The 22,586-nt window shown below is 50.6% G+C and overlaps 1 protein-coding gene across 10 annotated transcripts in view; it reads left to right on the top strand.

The window, feature by feature from the left end:
- The window catches only part of MICAL2 (microtubule associated monooxygenase, calponin and LIM domain containing 2), a 220,409-nt gene that overhangs the window by 91,204 nt on the left and 106,619 nt on the right, over positions 1 to 22,586 (top strand). For all 10 annotated transcript variants that reach the window (XM_046685201.1, XM_046685200.1, XM_046685202.1 and 7 more), the window contains 9 exons: positions 3,166 to 3,321; positions 6,214 to 6,314; positions 10,779 to 11,036; positions 12,167 to 12,282; positions 13,092 to 13,218; positions 13,859 to 13,949; positions 15,119 to 15,266; positions 16,378 to 16,577; positions 16,966 to 17,072. In XM_046685201.1, coding sequence (XP_046541157.1) covers positions 3,166 to 3,321; positions 6,214 to 6,314; positions 10,779 to 11,036; positions 12,167 to 12,282; positions 13,092 to 13,218; positions 13,859 to 13,949; positions 15,119 to 15,266; positions 16,378 to 16,577; positions 16,966 to 17,072 — 1,304 coding nt within the window. The remainder of the gene's footprint in view (positions 1 to 3,165; positions 3,322 to 6,213; positions 6,315 to 10,778; positions 11,037 to 12,166; positions 12,283 to 13,091; positions 13,219 to 13,858; positions 13,950 to 15,118; positions 15,267 to 16,377; positions 16,578 to 16,965; positions 17,073 to 22,586) is intronic.

Below are 22,586 nucleotides of genomic sequence, written 5' to 3'. Positions count from 1 at the left end.
GGATGAAGGGAGGGCAAGATGACAGGTGCCAAAGCTGGATGGCGGTCTTGATAGAAGAGCAGACCACCCTGCCATGCCTGAGGCTGAGTGTTGAGAACAGCTATTTAATTCTCTCTGAACCTCCATTTTCCCAACTGTAGGTGTGGATAATAGAGCTCTCTCAAGCATTGTTACAAGGGCTGGGAAAGGACTCATATGTAAAAATGCTTTATAAAGCTAAAGTGCCATGAAAATTAAAAGAAAACATCAACATACATTTATTGAGCACCTGCCAGTGTGCAAGCCATGGTGCTGAGCACTTTCATACTCCATCTAACTAAGATAACCACTTTTTATGTATTGATGGCATTAGTTTACTGTCAAGTATAATTCCAGAAGGAGGAGGGCGTCACTTTTCATAACTTTCAAGCACATTCACTGCTGGACAATAAGATCAGTTTTGTCCAGACTGTCAAGGTGCAAAACCATGCTTCTCTGAGTTCTAAATCTGGAAGCATAACATGTTTTCTTGGGGTAGGATCTGGTCAGGTTGAGAGAGGAGCCCCATTGCCAGGAAATGCCCTCAGTCACCTCCATCCCAGCCTCAAGATTAATTGGTGCACAGGTTGTACTAATTTGCATTAACTGTGCTAATTTGAGACCATGGGTTTTAGACAAAGTGGTCCCACATGGCATCTCTTAGACCAGGGACAGGTCTGCTTTTTGAGCTTGCCCTGCTGAAGAGCTGTAGGCTGTGGATGTCTGACTGGGAGGACGCCTTCTCTGAGGACAGAACACACTCCCTAAAGTACGTCTGGTCTTAGAGAATTCAGAATGTGTGGTCTGCCTAGCCAAGGCCCTTCCCACCTGCTCTGCAGCCAGTGCTCCCTTCCTCTCTTCACTTCCATACCTACTCCCCCACCCCCTGCAATCAATAACCAATGTCTGACAAAGAAGGTTTAAGCTGCCAACCAGAATATTGTGCTGTTAGAGCTTATGGGGCCATTTTGATGGTTTGGGAAAACTGTAAATCTGAATACTTGAAAATCCCAGATCCACACTCTTCTTGAGTATGGTTTGGCATTTCATGAACGTGAAAAGAAGGGTGGGAAGGAGGAGAGCCATTTGAGCAACTTAGGACCAAGTAAGTACACTAGAGCAGGGTTTCTCAGTTGGGGTTATTGACATTTTGGTCCATTCTTTGTCGTGGGAGCTGTCCTGTGCATTGTAGGATACTTAGCAGCATCCCTGGCCTCCTCCCAGTAGACACCAGTAACACCCCAGCTGTGGCAACCAGAAATGTCTCCACACTTTGCCAAAGCACCCGGTTGAGAAATACTAGACTAGAGAATAATGGCCATTTCTGACTATTTTCACAAAGGTCTAGTGAGTGACTTCAAGGAGGCAGTGTTGAATAGAAACCCAAGACTGTTAGTTAGAGGGATTTTTGACAAAGAAGTCTGAGAATCAGCATGAGGACAGCAAAGGTGAGGGGAATTCCCAAAGGTGGCAGCAGACAAAGGTCATGTCCAGCGAGTCTGCTAGTGCGATGAGTGCCTTGAGTTAGGCAAAGTAAACAGCAGTATCCAGGGCAGAGGCAAAATTCAGGACCAAGGACTAGTCAGATGCTGTAAAGAAAGGGGACTAGGAAGATGGTCCATTGAAATGTGACCGCTGGCTTGTGATCCTCTGTGTGGCTGCCTGTGGTGTTGTGAGTGATAATAAGAAATATGTGTTTGGTCTTTGTCCCCTTTCTGGCATAGAGCTCCCAAAACCCTTGCAATTTCCTGAGCGATAAGAGCAATGGGAGCATCTTTTGTTGCAATATTTGGTCTCTTGTCCTCAGTTCCTGAAATCGTTTCAGAGCCATAAAGGTGAAATGGGTTCCTTGTTATTCATAACAAGCCTCTTTCCATCACAACTGAGTTTATGATAATAAGGTGTCTTTTAGAAATCCCTTAAAGATGGAGGGACTGGTTGCCAGGAGAGCCAGCTGTGCGATTAGAGGTTTGGAACTTGCAATCCCACCCCCTGACCTTCTGGGAGGTGAGGGGGGAGATTGAGTCCAGTCACCAAAGGCCAGTGACTTAATCAATCCTGCCTGTATATTGAAGCCTCCGTGAAAACCCAAAAGGAGAGGGTTTGGAGAGCTTCCGGGTTGGTGAACACATGGAGATTTGGGGAGAGTGGTGTGATCCAAGAGGACATGGAAGCTCCAAGCCCCTTCCCCATACCTTGCCCTATGCGTCTCTCCATCTGGTTGTTCTTGAGTTATCTAGTAAGTAAAATGTTTCTCTGAGTTCTTTAAACTGCTCTAGCAAATTAATTGAAGCCAAGAAAGGGGGTCCTTGGAACCTCCAATTTATAGCGGGTCGGTCAGAAGCTCAGGCGACAACATAGTCTTGCGATTGGCATCTGGAGTGGGGGCAGTCTTGTGGGACTGTGGAATCTGATACTATCTCCGGGTAGATAGCATCAGAATTGAGTTGAATTGTAGGACACCCAGCTGGTGTCCTAGAATTGCTTGTTGTTGGTGGGGGTGGGGGACCCACATTGTAATTGCATGCAGAATTCTTACTGCCATTAAAAAGCAATTTCAATGTAAATCATTGAAAACTATAAGAACCCTGAGGAATCATTGTACCAAATTAATTGCAAGTTAGAATACCACCTATTCATTAGACATTTATTGTGTACTAAGTGCCAGTCGCTGGGACTGGAGACAGAAAATTTGTTAAAATCTCTGTGCTGTGGGAATTCAATCTCAAAATCCCACTTTTCAAAGGGGAAAAAAAAATCATGAAAGATGCTAATAAAGTAGCATTGTGTAAGTTTAAGGTGCATGTGGGTCTTTCATGAGTTCCTAGCAACAGTCTGTAAAAGGATGAGCCCTGTGATTGCCTGTTGGAGAAGACGGTGTTAGCCTTGTTTGTTGAAGCCTAGTTAGGAGAATTGGTCCAATAGATTTTAGGAAAGGAAAGAGTCCCCCTGGCTGAGAAAGGCTGGCAATGTGTTTCTTCCTCGGGTATAGACTTCGGCCTTTCTGCCTGCCCCTGTTCTCTAGAGATCCAGAATTCTGGTTTCCCTGGCCTGTGGGGCGCCTGAGAATAGCTCTCTCAGTAATCGTTTTCAGTTTCCATGCCAAATGCAGAAGAAAGACCCACTTTTTCCCTTCTCCTCACGCAGGGTTCAGAAGAAAAGAATTCCGTGGGAAGCTGGCTATTGCCATCACCGCCAACTTCATAAACAGAAACAGCACAGCTGAGGCCAAGGTGGAAGAGATTAGTGGCGTGGCTTTCATCTTCAATCAGAAATTCTTTCAGGACCTTAAAGAAGAAACAGGTGGGACCTTCACCTTTCTCCAAACCAGGCCATTGTCCATGAGTCCTAACATGTGCAGAGGAGCAGCTGGCTGTCCCGGCTCTGGGAACCAGGGGACTCCCATAAAGTGGAAACAGGGATTTCTTCTCAGGATAATAATGGATTCCTTCAAGGACAAGAGGGATTCTGGAGGGAAAGTTCTAGATGTTGTCCATGAAAATAGATAAACTTTTATTTACTCAGAGACATTTATTGAGTGCCCATATGAGCTAGTACTGAAAATCCTGGGATACAAAGTCGAGGTTCACACCATCCCCTTCCGAAGTGGCTTCCTGTCCAGAAAGGGACTCCCACATAAACCATCCTAATGCAGGCTGGTCGGTCTGTGCCCGAGGTGAGTGTGAGATTCAGGGAGCGCTCTGAGTGGGGAGTCAGTAACCTGGGGGTGGTCCTCGAAGAAGCGTGGGTGCCTTTGTGCAGTGTGCCAGTGGCCCTTCCCCCTGGGGGACGTCCAGGGATGCCAGGGGAACCTGCCGCTGACTCAGGGGCATCGGTTGTCCCCCAGTTGTGGGCCTTGAGAAAAGAAGGTATTCATTTATTTACTCAGCAAGTGTCTATTGAATGCCCTGCACTAGATGCTGTTCAAGGACATGAGATAGAGCAGTGGGCAAAACAAACAAGACCCCTCACTGAGCTGGAGACCATCAATAAACAAAGAACTAATGCCTTACGGGTCTATAAGGCTGGTGGGGAAAAGTAAAGCAGAGTGAAGGAAAGAGGGATAAAACGCCTGCTTCCAATTAAGTAAATTCCAGATTTTTTTTTTCCTTTCTTTTTAACCTGATTTAAAAAATATATATTTTTCCTTGAAAAGGCATTGTAACAACGTTAAATAAAATCTTTATACTAAAAATAAATCCCCCACACCTAGCACCACCTAGCAGGCTTAGTCTTCATTTTCGTATACTGCTTTTCTGTAATTTTCCACCTGCATCCTTTCTGTTTACATAGTTCTGGCTGTCATCAGTGTCAGTGCTCTTTGTCAGTCTGCTTTTCTCATTCAGCGTCACATTTCAAATATTGACCGTATTGCAACCTAGTCCTGCTGATGGTCAGTTTGGGCAGAATAGCTCATTAAGTGGATATACTGTCACTGCGGAAACATTTCAACCACGGGTTGGCAAACTGTGGGTGGCCACGTGTTTTTGTATTGCCTTCCAGCTAAGAATGGTTCTCATATTTTGAATGGCTGAAGAAAAACCAAAAGAAGAAGAATATTTTGTGACAAATTGAAAACTACATGGAAGTCAAGTTTCAATGTCCGTAAATGAGGGTTTACTGGAATGCGTCCACCCTCATTTGTTGACATTGTTACCTATGGCTGCTCCACCAGGAGTGGGTGCCACACAGCCTGGATGGCCCTCAGAGCCCCAAATATTGACTCTCTGGCCCTTTCCAGAATAGATTTGCTGACCTCTGATTTAGATCTTTCAGTTATTTATGGTTACAGATAAAGCTGCTTCTGCTGGATTATTTCTTTAGGATAGTTTTCTAGGAATGGGGTTTGTTACAGAGCCAGACTATGCCTCTCGCTGGCCAAGGGATGAGTGCCCATCGCATGACCCTCTGAGTTTCACCATGGTTGCAGTATTTTATTAAAAAAGTATTTCCTTCCAGCATATTATGTGCTTTTGAATGATTTAAGAATTCTTCAACCCTCCCTTCCCCTTAAATACCAAGAAAATAAATACTTAAGCCGCCAAATCTAAATTATGACAGGACATTGAGCGTGTTTTTCCAAATGTCTCAATGAGCTTCCTTTACACTTTGCTGTGGTCGTCACCTTTGGTCATTGTTTCACAACCGTGCCCCCACACAGTGACAGCAATGAACTTCCTCTGATTCTCTGGGGGGCCCTCTGCATTGATGGCTGTTTTCTATTTAACGGTAATAAAGGAGTTCCTATGGTTACCCAGCACGCCTCTGTGTTGACTGCTGAGTTGCCGTGCACCTCTCTCTCCCTTCAAAGAAGCTAAACCAGAGGTTCTGAGACCTGATCGTGGATCAGAATCCCCTGTAGGGCTTGTTAAAGCACAGACTGCCAGCCCTACCCCTGGAGTTGCCGTTCAATAGGTCCGGGGTGCGGCCCTGATCATTTGCATTTCGACTAAGTTCTCAGGTGATGCTGTTGCTTCTGGCCACACCCCCCACTTTGAGAACCACTAAGCTAAGCTGTCATCACACAGTGTTGTTTTAAATGCAGGAACCTAGTCTATAAAGTGTTTTGCAACTGGTGGAAAGTGTCAAGAGACACAACCCAGCCCTTTAAGCCCAGCTGTTCCTACTGGGGCACCTGGGTTTTCATACACAGCAGGGGAATGGTAGAAACATCACTTAGCATAGTCTTTGGGAATTCACACAGCTCTTTGCATCACTGGCCGCACAAAGGGCACAGTGAGTAGGACTTGGAATCAGACAGGCTGGGGTTCAAATCCTGGCTCTGTCTTTGCTTAGCACCATGCCGTGAACAGCACTTACTCAGCTCTACCTTGCAAACACTGGTCCACAGCCCCTAAGGACTTTATGAGTTTTCACAGAAATGGTGCCTTAATCATATTGCAGTATATAAATGTATCAACATGTTCTACACCTTAAACTTACACATTGTTGTATGTCAATTATATCTCAATTGAAAAAGAAGAGTGTCTTTGTGGGACTACAACAGCTAGCTCTGTTGACTTGGGTAAATTCTGGCACTCGGTTTTATCTTCTCCGGCCTTGTATGTCTTAAAACTTGTCTAACGTGAATACTCTGCAGGTAAATAGTGAGACCTGTAAGGAGGTAAAGCAGAGCTCCTGGCACACAGCAGGCATGCAGGAAGTGATGCTGAGTCTGATCGCTTCTCTTTTCAGGGATTGACCTAGAGAACATTGTTTACTACAAGGACTCCACCCACTATTTCGTCATGACTGCCAAGAAGCAGAGCCTGCTTGACAAAGGTGTCATCATTAATGTACGTATCTCTTGGCTGTGATGTCCTGACTGTCTCTCCCTTTGTGACCTGGGCTGGCAGCATCAGCAAGTGTGCGAGCAGATGTTGTCCCGCCAGAGACTGAACAAGGAGCGGGGAGGAGGGAAGGGACTGCCGCCCGCTAACTTCCTTCTCCTTGGTGTTGCATCAGTGTTGGATGAAGGTGTTGCAGAGGTGTTTCTGCAGACCTGGGGGGGTCGAGTGGGGGCGCTGCGACCCTTATCCAGGCGTCAGTGTAGGTCCTCTCCCCCTAGAGATCAGCTGAGTCTCTTCCTTCCCCACAGCTCATTCACCCTGCCCCTTTTCTGGGAGGTCACACGTCATCTGGAAGCAAATGGCTCCTTGTCCTAGTGGGACACAGAGACACTTTCACTTGTGAATTTCATGCTGTGGCCCCCTTGTCGTGGTACGGGGCAAAGCTCACTGTTCTTGCAGTCAAAAAGACAAGTGGAATCTTGGCTCTGTCACATATGAACTAAGCACTGTGACTAAGCTGCTTAACCTTTCTGTGCCTCAGTCTTCTCATCTACAGAATAGGAATAATAGTTTCTGTCTGAATGGGTAGTTGGGAGGAGTAAATTAAAAAACATACACAGGGCACCTGGCACGTACTGGGTGTGTGGATTCCCCCCATCACTCCTGCCTGGTTTGGACACGTGCTTCTTTGTCCTGCTGGCCTCCTGGCCTTCTCATCTTCGTGCTTAAACAGGGAGCAGGGTTGGAAGGAAGGAGCATGTGGAGAGGTGGGCCCCAGGCTGGAATCTTCTTTGGTTGGGTTTCAACCCTTCCAGAGTCCCTGTTCCTGCCACTGCTCCTGCTGTAGCCTCAAGATAAGGATCGTGCAGCCTGAGGTCAGCCTGCTCTCCGGTGTCGGCCTATAGCCCAGGCAGCACGGTGCCCATTCATTGCTGCTTGTCAGAGAAGAATGTGCCTGTCCCCTCGCCAGCTTGTGCTGGCAGCCAGCCGGGCGGCATTAGTAACCCAGCCCTCCCCTGGGCCTCCTCCACATCAGCTCAGGTCTTTGCTGAGAGCCTGAGTTGCCGGACAGGAGGCTGTGAATGGGGGCGTGGGGGTGGGATGAAGCTGACTGAGCACAGCCAGCAGCTGTGTGAGTGATGGGTTTCAACATCTGGTGCCCCACTGCTGACCCCGGCTGGGGGAGGCGACGCGGTGTCCCCTTCTTCCCTCTGCTCCACAGACCTCCCTGCCAAAGTTGCCTCCTCTGACAGGATGCCTGTGTCAGATAGAGGGGGACCACTCAGCATCCAGGCGTGCAGGCACAGGGAACACCTTTGCAGAGAAGGGGCTGGGAAGCCTATGCCAGTCCCCCCTGGGGAGTCACAAAGTTTGACTTGGGTTTCCTGTTTCCCTGGCTGAGTATTCCAGCCTTGTGGAACACCAAGGTTCCCTTCCATATCCTAGGGCATTTGTCCAGGCCACAATATGGTGGTCATGGTCGCTCAACTCCTTGGCAGTTGTCAAAGCCCCGCCATACTCCATCTCAGGCTCTCTGTCATGTCAGGGGTGTGGGCAAGAATGACTTGCTCTGGTCCCTCATGACTGTGGAGGAGCTGGGAGCAGATCCCGGGGCAGCGGTTGACCTCACCAAGGCCTTCCTTCCCACCTCAGAGACTCCAGGAGCATCTTCTAAGCTGGCGCCGAGGGCTCTCTAGGTATAAGACACAAACTTTCATCTAGAAATTGGAGGCCTTAGGCTGGATGAGGGAGAAGTGGACACCCATTTGGTTCAGGAGCTCTGGCCTGAGTCTCCAGGTGTCCAGCTGAGCTCTATAGCCTTTGCATAAGCTGCAAGCTGACCTATCTACCCGGAGCCTCTTAAATTAACCTTCTTCTCTTGTTCCTGGAGGAATGGCAAGTCCTCTGTTTTCCTCTCCCCATATGGGTCAGCATCTTCCTAGAGGCACACAGAAGGTGCTGGTGAATGTTCATTGAATAACTCACGGATCTGCTTCCTCATCTCCTCCTGCTGATCTCTGGGCTTCTTTCTATGGCTACTGAAGGGAGATTGAAAGTTCTTCTCAAGAAATCATGCCTCTGGGCTCCCAGCTGTGTCCATCTTGCTCTCCCCGACAAGGAGGGTGGCCCTTCCCGCAGGACCCTGCCTCTGCTGGCCCACGCACATGCACACTAGGATTCCTGCATGCGACAGGCTTGGTTTCGCCACAGTGGGAGGGAGCAAGCTTGGTTGCCAGGTGTGTGAGGTGGTTGCGCCTCGCAGCTGGCCTCCCGATGCTGAGCTCACACTCACTGGAGGCATTGGACAGGCCTTGCCTGACCTCCTCTGAGCTACAGTCTCTTTCCAGCTCAACTCTTGGGTGACTATCTTCCTATTGGATTCCATCCCCCTTGCTCATTTTTGCTGCTTTCCCTCTGCACCTCCCCACCTCTTGTCCAGGATCCAGCTTCTCTTCAGGACCCGAGGCCTGTGGAAAATGAAGGCCACACCATCCCCCTGCCTTGATCTTGCTTTAGAACTGCTTCCAGTCCCGTCCGCTTTACTTACAGCCCCATTTGCACGTTTTTCTCTCTCGGTCTTGTTCTCACACCCTCCCTCTGTTCTGCTTCTGCCGTCCACCCTCTCACCTGGGCCCTCCTGCCCTGCGGGGCCCATGGCTCCTCCCAGCATCCCTGGGCCAGGTGGGCTGTCACCCCTGTGCAGCCTGGGTCTGCTCCCTTGGCGAAGTCCCCACACTCCTGCTTGGGGCTTCAGGGCCAGGAGCTGCCTTCATCACACAGTGTCCCCATTCACCCATCACCAGTGGCCCTCAGGGATGCTGGGTCATGTTTTGAAGAGGGGGCTATTTTGAGAGCTCTCCCTTCACTCTTCCCCATCTCGTCTCCTCACCTTCAAGGGCGGGAAGTGATCATGTGACTGTAGGCACAGGTATAAGAAGGGAGAGCTCCAGCCTGGGCGCCGTGACCTGATAAAGGGCTCTGGGGTCAGTGCTGGCTGCATCTGGGTGATGTGGTTTGGATGTGGAAATGTTAGAATTTCCAAAACAGGGTGTTTGAAATCATGGCCTTGAGAAAATTGACACAGTTGGTCACTCTGGTTATAGAAAATTGACAGTTCCTTCACTCTCTTTGTGGAAAATCAACACAGTCGGTCACTCTGTAGGAAGTTGACACCATCGGTCACTCTTTATAGATGAGGCTGTGCCTTCTGAGACCTTTGTAGATGCCCTTGGGATGCCTTGGGTGGGTCCAGGATGCGCTTCAACCTCGTGCTGTGTTTTGTGCCATCGTGACTTGTTGGGAACAGGAGTTCCTTCACTGAGCACTTCCCATGTGCAGGCACAGGGCTGGGATTTCACGTCTCACTCTGACCTGAGGACAGTCTCACTTGGTCCTCCCAAGGCTCCGTGGATTGGTGGTGTTATTCTTATTTTACGAATAAGAAAGGAGAAGCTCGGAAGAGCTCAATAACTCTTCTCAATTTGCGCAGTTACTAAACAGCAGAGGTGGAATTTGACTTGTCACTCTCGGTGACCCCAAGGCCTGTGTTGGTCTTACACACTCGCCTCTGCCCTCTCCCCCCGCCATCCTGGGATGTGCGCTTTCTGTGTCACCTTTTGAGAAAGATAGTCTTTCCATTTCTTTAGCTGCACGATGAGCAGATTTGACTCTGGGAGACGTCCCACAGTTCATTGCCGGTGTCCCTCCAGGATGAATATCCTAGTCCTCTAAGCTTAGAGTTCTTCTCCCCTGCTCCCTGCCGTCCCCAGCCCCAGCAGCAGGGAGGTAAAACAATTAACACTGTAAGACCAAAGCAGGGCCCTGAGCAGCCCTCAGCCTGTCGAGAAAAGGGGTAGCTGATTGTGGAGAGAAAGTTTGAGAGTTCTGCCAAGCAGCCATCTCTGTTCTGGTCTTGTCTGACCACTGAACGCAGCATATCTGGACCACGTTAACTTAGCTTAGTCCATTATGAAATCACTCTTCCTCACTTGCTTTTTTACCTTTTAGTTTTATTGAAAGTTATCACAAGAACCAGCCATATGAAATATGCTTCTATATTTGCCTCAAGAACGTTATTGAGTACGCTGTTCATTACAACACAATGTTCTCTGTCGAAATTCCTATGTGAGACAATTCTTTTAGAATTTAGTGCCAGGAAAACACTCCTCCCCTAGGGAATTTCTATGCTTCCTTCTTTCTGATAAGGGAAGCCCTGTGATATATCACATTTCTCTTCTGTCTTGGATGCCAGGAAGCTCCAAGCCAAATTTGATGCTTAATCACCACTCTTTTAACCCTCGCAGATGGCTCATGTGGTTCCTTTCTATTCCCTTGGCCCCGATTTTCTATGTCTGTTTTGATTAGCTTCACTGTACAAACTCACTCCAAGTCCTTTTGCAAAGAAGTGGGTATGAGTCCCTGCTCTTCCGAGGGGCCGAGTGCTGCACTGTGCTCCTGGTCTCCCCACAGGACTACATTGACACAGAGATGCTGCTGCGTGCCGAGAACGTAAACCAGGACAACCTGCTCTCCTACGCTCGCGAAGCTGCAGACTTCGCCACCAATTACCAGCTGCCATCTTTAGACTTCGCCATGAACCATTACGGGCAGCCCGACGTGGCCATGTTCGACTTCACCTCCATGTACGCCTCAGAGAATGCGGCCCTGGTGCGCGAGCGTCAGTCACACCAGCTGCTCGTGGCTCTGGTGGGCGACAGCTTGCTTGAGGTACTGTCTGCATTTGGAGCCCCTCATCCCCGCTGGAGGACAGATGCCTGCATTTATGTTCCAGCTTGCAGCATCTGCTGTCATGCAGCCGGGGGAAGGACAGGCTCTCAGCCAGTTGGCAAGGCTCTGCGGAGCCCATCCTGGCTTCGGAGGCTGCCCTTTCACTAATTCTGAGGAGCCACTTCTGCCTGTGTATAGATGGGAGAGCTTTCTCTTCCGCCTCTCGGTTCTTCTGGGCTGACCTCTTTGTGGAAGTACACAATCAGGCAGCCCTGGCCTAAACCTCACAGGCCGTCCTTCTCAGAACGTGTAGACCCCGGCTGGGCCAAGACTTCTTCCTCACGTGGGTGGCTCTCTGTAGCCTTTCAATATGGAGATGGGATAGGATGCAAGAGAGGTGTCTGTGCCCCAAAGTCCTGTTACCATCCATGGCCTCCCTGCTCAAAATTCTTCCCGGAAAAATATACAAATACAAGGATCCTTAGATTAAGTGAATGCTTTCAGAGGGTAAATTTTTATCTTTAATGTAAGCACTAAGCAAAATATGTTTATGTATCTATCCCAAGCAAGAGTCAAATTCCCAATGATGCTTTGGGTGTGCATGGGACAGGTAAGTCAGAACTTGGCTCACCGTTGACTGTGGACTCTGACCTGGGCTCCTTGGCCAAGTACTTCTGTCCCAGTCCCCCTCTCAGTGCTATCCCTCCCAGGTTCTCTGCTATATCCTGGCCAGATGGGCTTACTTCCATCAGGCTCTGCCCTTCTCCAGCCACCCAGCCTTTGCCCACGCTATTCCTGAACGGCTCGAGATCAGAGTCCTATCCGTTCTTTAAAATCAGCATAAAAGCCACTCTTTTATGAAGCATTCCCGATTTCCATCTCCCTCCCCCAAGGTGGCCTCTGCCTTTTTGGAGCCCCCAGAGCATTTTGCTGGCCCCGTGTCCTAGCACGCTTTGTGTATCACTTGGTGCTACGGCTCTGTGTTTGTGGTGAATCGCAGTGGGCTGCCCGTCGCCTCGCTGTGTCCTCAGTGCCGTGCAGGGCCTGGTGATCAGCAGTGCTGGATAGAGTGGGAGAACAGCCTGGGAGTCCTTAGAGTCAACTGGAATTTTGCATGTTTTCTTTCGCAGCCGTTTTGGCCCATGGGCACAGGCTGTGCCCGGGGCTTCCTGGCAGCCTTTGACACAGCGTGGATGGTGAAGAGCTGGGACCGGGGCACTCCTCCCCTGGAGCTGCTGGCTGAAAGGTGAGGGTCCACAGCAGGGCTCTCAGCTGGGGGCAGGGCCGGGTGAAAAGCTCAGGCGGGAGAGGGAGCAAGTCTGGCCATCGGGCGGCTCCTGGATGAATGAGGAGAGAGGCTTCCCCCATGTGGCCTGATTCGATCATCGGGGTCCCCGAGGAAACTTTCTCCATCATGATCTACTTCCTTCAGTGACTTTCTCTGGGGGCCAGGACCTTAGGCTCTGGATGCCAAAGAGAAAAATCTTCATCTCGGGGGGCCCTGAAGTTGAGGTTCCTGGAACCGCTCAGGAATCAGAAGAGGTTTATGTGGGGAGGTGTTCATGGTAGCACTGAGTGTCCACCCTGCTCGGGGCTGGGTTCTCTGACCTACCACACTTCTTCCACTGCTGGGATCCTGGGCTTCCTCCCAGACCCCTGCTGCTGGCCACGTGGCTGTGACAGCTGGCGGACTGAGAAAAGTCAGGGCTGGCGGGTGGGGACGGGCCTCTGCTGGTCTTGGGTGTGGAAGCCTGTGGTCATGGGGGACCGGCCACAGGAGGCTGCGTGGCTGACTGGTGGCTATAGCAAAACCTCAGGTTGCCATGCTGCCAACTCTGTGTCCCTGCCCTCTGCCTGGGGAGGAGCGTCATCGCCTCCTCTGGCCCCTTTGACCCTCCCCTGTGTTGCAGCTCTCAAGAACCACAAGGGCCAGGCCAGGCATTGCAGGGAGGGGTTGTACAAACACATGAAAGAAGTCCTGAGGGTGGATGGGAGGGCTGGGGCTGCCTGAGGCTCTGAGAGCAATCGCTGACCCCGGGCTCTGCCTCCCTCCAGGGAAAGTCTTTACCGCCTGTTACCTCAGACGACCCCAGAGAACATCAACAAGAACTTTGAGCAGTACACGCTGGACCCGGGGACGCGGTACCCAAACCTCAACTCGAACTGTGTCAGGCCCCATCAGGTAAGTGCTTTCTGGGGCCCCGTCTGGTTCACCCTGTACTGGGGAGTGGGAAGAGGGTCCTCTAAAATCCTGGCACATCCTGGGACTGAGGCCACCAGTGCCTCTTGGCCCAAAGGTGGGACCTGTTCCTCCCTCGAGGAGAACCACCGGAGTAAAGCAGAGTCAGCATCTCTCTGGCCTACAAGAGAGAAATAGAACACGTGGAATAAGTGTGTGTCCATGTAGGACATATGTTTGTTTGGCACCAGGCATGTGCGTTGCTAAGCGTACCTCTCTCAAATAATCTTCTTGGCCAAATATCCAGTCGTTTCCATCCATGGTCCTAGAGTCCATTTTTTCTCCCATTGACTCAGAGCCACATAACCTCTGAACTCTTCAGTCAATAGCACAAAGAAGGTGTGAAGGTTTAAAATAGTCATTTACATATATTCACACTTGAACTCCCCCAAGTTGGGGTGGATAATTGAGATCTGCAGCTCCATGTCTCAGGTCACCTGGGTTCCTGTGTTGAAGGTCATGACCTCAGTGATAGAAGGAAAGGGTGGCCGATGTTGGGTAGGGGGTGGGTGGACTTCAGAGGCCCCTGAGACCAGGCTTTGGGGGGAACTGGTGGGCAGCTGTGCGGTCTCTCTTCTTGCAGGTGAAGCATTTGTACATCACTAAGGAGCTGCACCAATACCCTCTCGAGAGGCTGGGCTCGCTAAGGAGATCCGTCAACCTCTCCAGGCGGGGTAAGCGGCCCTCCTAGGACCCTGGCCAGGCCGCCCGCCGGGAGGGGCTTTGTGGAGAGGGTCCTGCCCCATGGCCGTGGGGGCACTGGCCCTGAAAAACAGCCTAGCTCTGTGTGACCCTGGCCAGTGCCTCTCCTCTGAACTTCGGGTTCCTCCCCTGTAACACCAGGACAAGGACACCACCTCCCACAGAACCCTTGTGAAGGAGTTAGGAGGTGTTGAGCACTCAGCATGTGAAAGTGGCATTTGATATGGGATTACTCCCCTGGGCTTGCCTTTCTTTTCCTGTTGTTTCCAGTTTGGGGGTCTTATCTCCCCAGCTAGATAACAAGCTCCGTGTGCTTCCCTCTTCCTGATCTTCTGGGGCCTGGCACAGTGCTGGCACAAGGCTGGCGCTCAGTGGCAGAGGAGGGGATGATGAAATGAATAACTCCCTGAGCATCCATCCGGCTGTGCTCGGGTCGCTGTCCTGCTTAGGGACCTCTCTAGCTTCTGTCGCCTGCCCCATCCTTGTACCCTCTCCACCGCTGGGCAAACTCAGCCTTCCCAGCCCCTCCTCTCTTCCCTCCCTGTACCACAAGCCCCACTGCTGCCGCCCCTTAACAAACCGTTTCACACAAAAATGGCAGGTTTTTCTGGATTCTTTGCCACGCACTAGTCCTTTCTGTATTCCTGGGATTCCTTCTTCTGTCTGATGCGTTCCTACATGCTCTTCAAGAAGCAGCTCAAATGGTCTCCTTTATGACTCTTTCTTTGGCCATTTCCCCGGTCCCTGGCCGACTCGGGGCAAACCCACTCACATTCTCCCGCTTCTCTGCCACAGCAGTACCGTGTCATCGTCACCCGTTCCGTGTCTCCCTTCCCCACTAGATGGGATGTTGGCAGAGTCCGCATTGTCCTCACCTCTGTGTTCCTAGCCTCTAACTGAGGCCTGGCAGTGGGAGTCTTAGAGGCTCCTTGCTGCAGGAGAGCGTGCTTCCTGTCTCAGCATGCTGCCCTCCCGCCATGGTTTTGACAGGGCCGGCTCAGCAGGCAGCACCCGTGCCCATGGTGTCTTGCCTTGGTGCTGTTCCTCCTGGTCCCCAGCCACGGCAGCAGTTGGAGGGGATCCCCAGGAGAGTTGCTGAGATTTTCCCAGAGTGCTTCACCACCGTCTCCCCTAACTGCAGAGTCAGACATCCGGCCCAGCAAACTCTTAACCTGGTGCCAGCAGCAGACCGAGGGCTACCAGCATGTCAACGTCACTGACCTGACCACATCCTGGAGGAGTGGCCTGGCCCTGTGTGCCATCATCCACCGCTTCCGGCCTGAGCTGATGTAAGTCTGGGGACCACACTGGACCTGCCAAGCCCCTCACGGCCCAAGGGGAACCTGGAGACAAGGGAAATCAGGGCTGTAAATGCAGAATCTTCAGAACTTGGTTCAGTATTTCTCTTTGCATGTTTTGGATTTGAGGTCTTTCTTAAGTTTGTTCTTTTCCCATTACGCTAATTGCTCTGACAGCAACACGTTTGATCCACATTGCTGATGTGTGAGGACCAAGAGTGGCTCCTGCTCCGTGATTGCGCCTGCCCCCCATGCCGCCTCTGTCACCACACTTGGGAATTTGGAGCATTCACACCTTGGAGCTCTGCTCAAGAGAGGAATCATGGACAGGACTTAGTTCTGGGCACCAGTGTGAGGGTTCTACAGCCTTAAGAATTAGATTTGAGACCCAGATCCCATAGCTGTGTACCATTGGGCGAACCGCTTATCTTCTCTGAATTTATTTCTTCATCTATAGATTGAGAATAATGGCAGGGCCATTAGGAAGATCAGATTATGATTGTGGAAACGCTTTGTGATGTTGAAAGCACAATACATTTATCAATGTTATGTTTAAATCGTCGCAGTGAGCAGATTCATCCAGAAGGCTGAAGGAGACCTCCCAAAGGCTTGTGGAGTGGTACCCTTAGGACGTGAGGCTGCCTTGAGAAGGGGATGGGCTCACGTGTTACTTGATATTATACATAACTTGATGCTTCTTTTATAAGCAGCCCAGATTACTTTTGTAATTAAAAGGGAAAAAAACATAAGGGAAATACTTTAAAGTGGCTTATACATTTTCCAAAGAGCTTTAAATCATTTTCTGATTGTTTGGGCCCAGGCAGCAATCATATTATCATGACCCCGATCTGATCTGGTCCCTCCCTGAGTGAGAAGGACAGGGTTAGTGTCTCCCCTGGCCGAGCCTCTCTGGGGATCTGGGGCGAGGGCGGGAAGGGGTGCTTGGGGGGCAGGGACTGAGGTCGCTGCTTCTTTGCCCCCCACCCCCCAACCCTGCTGACACCTGGCGCGTGTCACCTGCAGGGATCCTCATGGGCTGAGTTTGCTCAGCTCGTCACACCTCTCTCCTCTCCCTGAACTTCGTCTTATTTTGATTCCCCAGCAACTTTGACTCTTTGAACGAAGATGACGCCGTGGAGAACAACCAGCTGGCGTTTGACGTGGCTGAGCGTGAGTTTGGCATCCCCCCGGTGACCACGGGCAAAGAGATGGCGTCAGCCCAGGAGCCTGACAAGCTCAGCATGGTCATGTACCTCTCCAAGTTCTACGAGCTCTTCCGGGGCACCCCGCTGAGGCCTGTGGGTAAGGACTTGCTTTTAGACCAGGCTTTCCTCAGCTCTTGAGCTCTTTCTGCCCTGTGCTTGCCTCTGGCTGCTCTTCACACTGGTGTCATCTGTTCTGGGGCTGACCCATGCCTTCCCTTTGACTCTGAGGCCAAGCAGGGTGGACCCCACACCCAGACCCGTGTGTGTGAGTGAGTCTGTGTGGCAAGGGCCACATGGGGCTGAGGGTCTGTCCCTGTCACTGGGAGGTCACTGACAGAGCTGCATGCGCCCCCTACCCAGCCATTTATGTCTTCAGTTGAGGGTGAGGGGATTACTTTGGAGGGACCTTGTAGCAATGACACGTCCTGAGCCCTGGGGTAGCCGTGGCAGGATCCGAATCTCAGTCAGACTTTTATTCCCAACAGAGTCTTGGGGCAAAAACTATGGAGAAAATGCTGACCTCAGCTTGGCCAAATCCTCCCTTTCTCATAACTATCTCAACCTCACGTTTCCAAGGAAGAGGACTCCACGAGTAAGTGTCAGCCCGGTTTTTGTTTTATTTCTCTTTGCGCGTGGATGGGGTAAGGGGAAGGGACAGTGTCATGCTCTCAGTCGGTCTGTGCTGATGAAGTGCACAGACCAAGCGCTCGTGGAGGATGGGAGTAAAACTCGGCTCCATAACCGAGTGTTTGTGGCAGTTCCCCTGGCACCGTGCAGCCAGCTTCAATGACTCAAAGGGCATCTAGGAAGGGCACGGTGGAGAACTGAGCAGACATGCTGGTGAGGATCTTTAGAAGTAAATCAGACTAGCTCTGCCTCCTAATGGGGAGGGTAGGGGGGCATTGCCCACTTTGTTAAGCAGTGTAGACCAGGAAAACGATGGCCACTTAGTGGCCAAGTTGTATGGTGATGCTACATTTACACAATCTGTTCCCTTAATTTTTTTATTCATTCGTTCATTCAACAAATGTTTTTTGGGACCTCTGTATGCCAACTTCAGGCCTGAATTCTTTTGTTGTTTTTGATGAGGGGTGCAAATATACAGAGATGAATAATATATAGTCCTTGTCTTTGAGGAGTTCAGAGCCTAATAAAGAGGTTCCCAAACATTCCCAATTTAAGGCATCCTTAGTGTCTCAGTAATTTTTTTCACAATGTCTCTGGATCAAAAGAAATACCTAAAAGTTCTGTCTGTTAATTAAGTCCAAATAACTTGGTTTGGGTATTTCACAGGGTCACAGATGTCACTGTGTTTCCCTGGAACATTGAAAATACCCTGTGGCTCCTCTGTGAGTTCACTGTGGTGCCATGGGGTGCCTTGGTACATAGTTTGGGAACCATGGGCCTAATAAGGAATTATAATATTATTTCACTGCTGACATCTCTCGGGGAGTTATAATACAAGTTATCTTGCTCAATGTGCTCATTTTACAAATAAAACATGGAGGCTCAGAGATGTTAGGTTGCAAGGACTCGCACAGAGCTTGCCTTCCCTCCCCAATGCAGAAAGCCCTCCCCTCCCTCGGCAGGGGGGGCCCCTGCACGTGTCTCAGTCTCTCGAGGGTGCTGATAGTCCCTTAACGCCTGGTCCAGTGGTGCCTTGTCTTGCCAGCCCCTCCGCCCAGGGCAAAGCTGGAGCCATGCGGCCTCCTTTCTTTCCCGCGGCCGCGTGCACAGTGGTCACTTTTTCCATGAGGCCTGCATCCCCTGGAATGTTGTAGCAGTTGTGCTAACTCCAGGAGGGGGATGCTTCGGGCTCTCCCACTCCCTGTCTCTGGGAAGGCGTGGGCTCGCGAGGCTGGGGCTGAGGGCGGAAGGTGTGCAGGTTGCAGGGTTCTCAGCAGAGCAGCTAAAGGTTGAGCTGCACCCAGCTCCTGTGTCCCCCTCTGTTCCCTGAGCTGCCCCATTCAGAGGCTCTGTGTGAGGCCAGTGGCGCCCACTGTATCTCCCACTGAGCAAAAGCTTCTGGAGACCCGTTGTTGGCTTGTTTTGCGCCAGCCCAGCCATTTTTCCTCGGAAGCTCAAGGACCTCTCCTTTGGGCTGCCCCATCCTGAGCAAGCCAGGGCAGCCTTTCTGGAAGTGCCCTTAGCCAAACATTTACTGTCTCTCCCTCCTCACCCAGTTTCTGCCACCACTTACCCCACAGCTGGGAGCTGAGAGGAATGTGGAAATCTTTCACTCACCACACCTCTGTTTACAGAGTGACCGAATTGAAAGAGCCCAGCCGGCCGGCTCGGGAGGTAGGAATGGTCAAAAGTCAACAGTCAGCAAGCCAGCCAGGCCCTCTGCGGGCCGCTGGGTCCTCGCTCCACTTCCTGCTGGCTCTGATAGGAAAGGCAGTGGGAGGGGGTGGGCTCTGCCTGGCCCAGCCCTGGCTGATTTCGACCCAGGTTCAGTCTCCTCTAGGATGTGCCCCTTGTCTGCCCATCTTGAGAGGGGTGAACACCCACAGATCTGAACCCTCCCACAGCCCCATTTAATGTCTAAAATTTGCCCTGCTCTTTGCATAGGTAGAGAGATTTGCTCATTGGAGGAAGTGCCTGGCGTTGTCATTAGCTGTCTTTCTTTTTCTCCTCAAGCCCATCAAATGCTTTCTCTGGGTGGGTTGGCAGGTTGGTAAGGCCACTGGGTCACATTCTGCCTTGACGTCACTGAACTACCCCAGCATACTGTCCACCGCTCAATGCCAGTACAGTGATCGGGACCACACACAAAGTACCCTCCCCCCCATGTGATCATTTGCCGTCTTGTCGTATCTGAATCATATTTCAGTTTGGGAAACCAATTTGCAGTGCTGTTTGGTCTTAACATTTCTCACAAGCAAAGGGTACGGAATCCACGCCAGTTTGCCCCGATGGACAGAGAGGGTGTCCGCACAGGAGATTCTGAACACCGCACACACACACACAGACGCTCCACCGCACGCCACAGTTACAGTCAGAAGACATCAGTGCAATTAGACACGCAACCCTCAGTGCCTTAGCTCACGTGTCCCTGTGGACTAGAGATGCGGACTAGACCGTGCTCGCGTGAGTCTGCACCGCAGCACACACACAGTATCTGTACATGTTGGTGCATCTGTGTTCGACCTTGCCCCCTTCCCCAATCCGTGCCTGCCTCTCCCCACCCCCTCACTAACTTCAGAGGAGCATCTTGATATGGAACTTGAACAGCCCACATTTATTCACAATGAGGCATCTTAATCTGAAGAGGGTTCATTGTTTCTCTGCTGAGCCAGCCTTAAAAATCTCTCTCCCTCCCGGTTTTCACCATTGGTGTTAAATTCTTCTCCCATCCCTAATCCTGAGAAGTCCAAATCCCAGCAAGACTGATCAACTTCAGGCAAGATAAAAGACTTCCCCCACCCGCCCCGAAGGACCTTGTTTACTTTTACAGAGAGTAACTCTCCCATATGTCCGCCAACAGGGTTGTCCCTCTGCTGAGGGGGACCCTATTGGGGTTGACTGATTGGCTCTGAAGACTGGATGGCCCACGCCGGAGACAAAGAGAAGCCCTTGCTCTGCTTCTGTAGATCTGGCTCTGTTGCTGGTCAGCATCTAAAAGCCTCATGGCATTGGACAATTCCTGGGGACTCCAGAGCTCTTGTCACCATGCACCGCAGGTGACATCTGAACATACGTACATGGTCTCTGTCCTCCTGCGTGCTCCTAGACCTACCACAGGCGGGTAATGCCTGCACTATGGCCCCTCAGTCCTTACACACATTGCATTCCATGCATACTCAGGGGGCCTCATCTTTGTTTTCCCCGTTCTGAGCCCACTCCTTGGAGGACAACACAACATAGAAGTTGTCACTTGTCCATGAAAAGCCCATGCCAGAAGCCAGGTCAGTGGCCCCAGGATATTTACCCAGGTCCTCCCCCAGCGCTGGTCCCTGGTCGAGTGGAGTTCACCTCGCATGACTTGCGTTAGTGCCTGGTCTGAGTAGCCCAGTTCCCCCTCCCTGCTCTCCTCTCCTGACCCTCCTGCAGAAATACTTTGCAGAGAGCCAGGGGCCTTATGTAAGAAAGTGCTTCCTCCATTCATGCATTCATTCAACACATGTTTATAGAGTGCCTGTTTCACGCTGAGTTCTCTCCTCGGTGCTGGGGGTAGAGAAGTGAACCAGACAAGCGAGGACCTGCCTGAGGAGCTGGCCTTTAGTGGGACTTTCCAAGTTCCTCTCACTCCCCTTCCTCATCTGCTTTCACAGGGGAACCACCCAGCCAGCAGCCCAAGCTCCCCACTAGGTTTCCAGTACTTCTCCATCAGAGATCTGAAGGAGGTTCAGGGGAGTCAAGAGCACCGGGTCCTGATGCTGCTCAGCAAGTGCAGGGCCCTGCGCAGCCCCTCCGGCCCCTGGGGTTTGTAGGCAGCTCTCTCTCCTGTCCTCCGTACAGTCGCAGCCTGGGACTCTGAGCTGTTTACAGAATGAGGATGCACCTTGAAGCCAGGCGGACAAATACATATTTAGGTCTGCTGGGAATTCGGTACATGTTCGAACCTCTCAGAAAGTTCCTTTGCTTGTCTGCAAAATGATTGTAATGACACAAACGTTGCATTGAGTTCCTTGCTGCGAAGACAGCAGGAACAGAATCGTGCTGCCGTCGAGTACCTTCTCCGATACATGGAAGGGGCTCCGCAAATAATTTCTGTCCTGCAGGAGTATGGATTAGATGAAGATGCTCATTTTCTGAAAGATGAGTGAGACCAGTTGGATTGAGCACTTGGCTCTGTCCTGCTCCATGGACGAGACACCATGTTTGTTCACAGCACACAGAGCAGTTTCGTCTTTGTCTCATTTCTCTTCCTGTTACCTTCTGAAGAAGGCAAGGGATATGTTCTCATCCTAGTGTTAGGGATGGGGAACCTTCGATGTAGGGAGATTAACTTGTGATGTCATATAGGTGGTAAATGTCAAAGTCAGAATGAGAATTCAGATTTCCTAATTACATTAACTAGCATTAACCTAAGTAAGTCTCTAGCACTTACGTTGCACTTAATATTATAGGAAGTGTTTTACATACATCATTTCATTAATCCTTACAACAACTTAGGAGCTAGATAGTGTAACATCTTAGAGGTGAGGAAGGTCGGAGAAGTTAGCTGATTTTCTTAGGTTATACAGCCGAGAAGTAATTAGTGCCGGAACTCAAACCTGACTCATTGCTCTGCCATTGAAAAGAGGAGATCTGTCTTGCTAGTGTCACTGGCCATCCTTCTACATGTCATGGCTGCCTCCCTGCTCCACCAGACCACTGCCTGCAACGGCCAATCTCTCTTCCTGTGACCCACATCTAAATCTCTCCGGGGTTCAGCTGCACTAGGCTAAGTAAATCTAAAGCTTGTGTGCTTTGGGCTAAAATCACATTGTCAGGCATATGGGAACATGGCTATCTGGTGCTGATCAAATAAATGACCAGATTGGCAGATCTATGTTATTGATTTTTTTTTTTAAGTGGAGACTTCAATTAGTTTAGTAAATGCCTTGTGGTCTGTACAGTCTTTCAAATCTTTGGGAAATCATGATAAGACGGTTTTCTTAGGGTGAAAGGGCAGGAAACATTAATAGGAAAAGAGAGTGAGTTGTTTGTTTATTCTCCTGCTCTCTCTGAATAAGCACAGTTAAGTGTTTTCTTCCTTCTTGTACCCAATTCTTTGTGAAGCAAATAGAGTCCAAGGAGATGGGGGTCCTGAGGCAACTTTGGCTCTCAAATAGAGATATACTGATACCGAAACATTGGGTAAATCCCTAGGTTTGCATTTCCTCCACCCTTTTGTTTTAGCCGAGCTCTTGGTTTTGAGTCAGGACTTCGTGATAAATCCGCAAGGAAGAGTGGAGGCTGTTTGGGTATGTATGTTGCTAACCTTTCCATCTAGACTGCATTTATTGTCCCGAGGTTGAGCTGAATTAGAGGAGCTGAGGTTGCCCCACCCGCTTCTTTCTTCCCCCTGAAGGAGTTGGGGTCTTCTTAGCCGCTGCTCCCGGGCACACTCCCGCCAGGAGTGCTTTCTCTGCGCCTGTAGCTAACTACTGGGTTTGGA

The sequence above is a fragment of the Equus quagga genome, chromosome 14 (assembly GCF_021613505.1).
Source record: "Equus quagga isolate Etosha38 chromosome 14, UCLA_HA_Equagga_1.0, whole genome shotgun sequence".
Lineage (NCBI taxonomy): Eukaryota > Metazoa > Chordata > Mammalia > Perissodactyla > Equidae > Equus > Equus quagga.
Note: the sequence above shows the minus strand (reverse complement) of the source record. Positions and strands in the feature narration are given on the sequence as shown.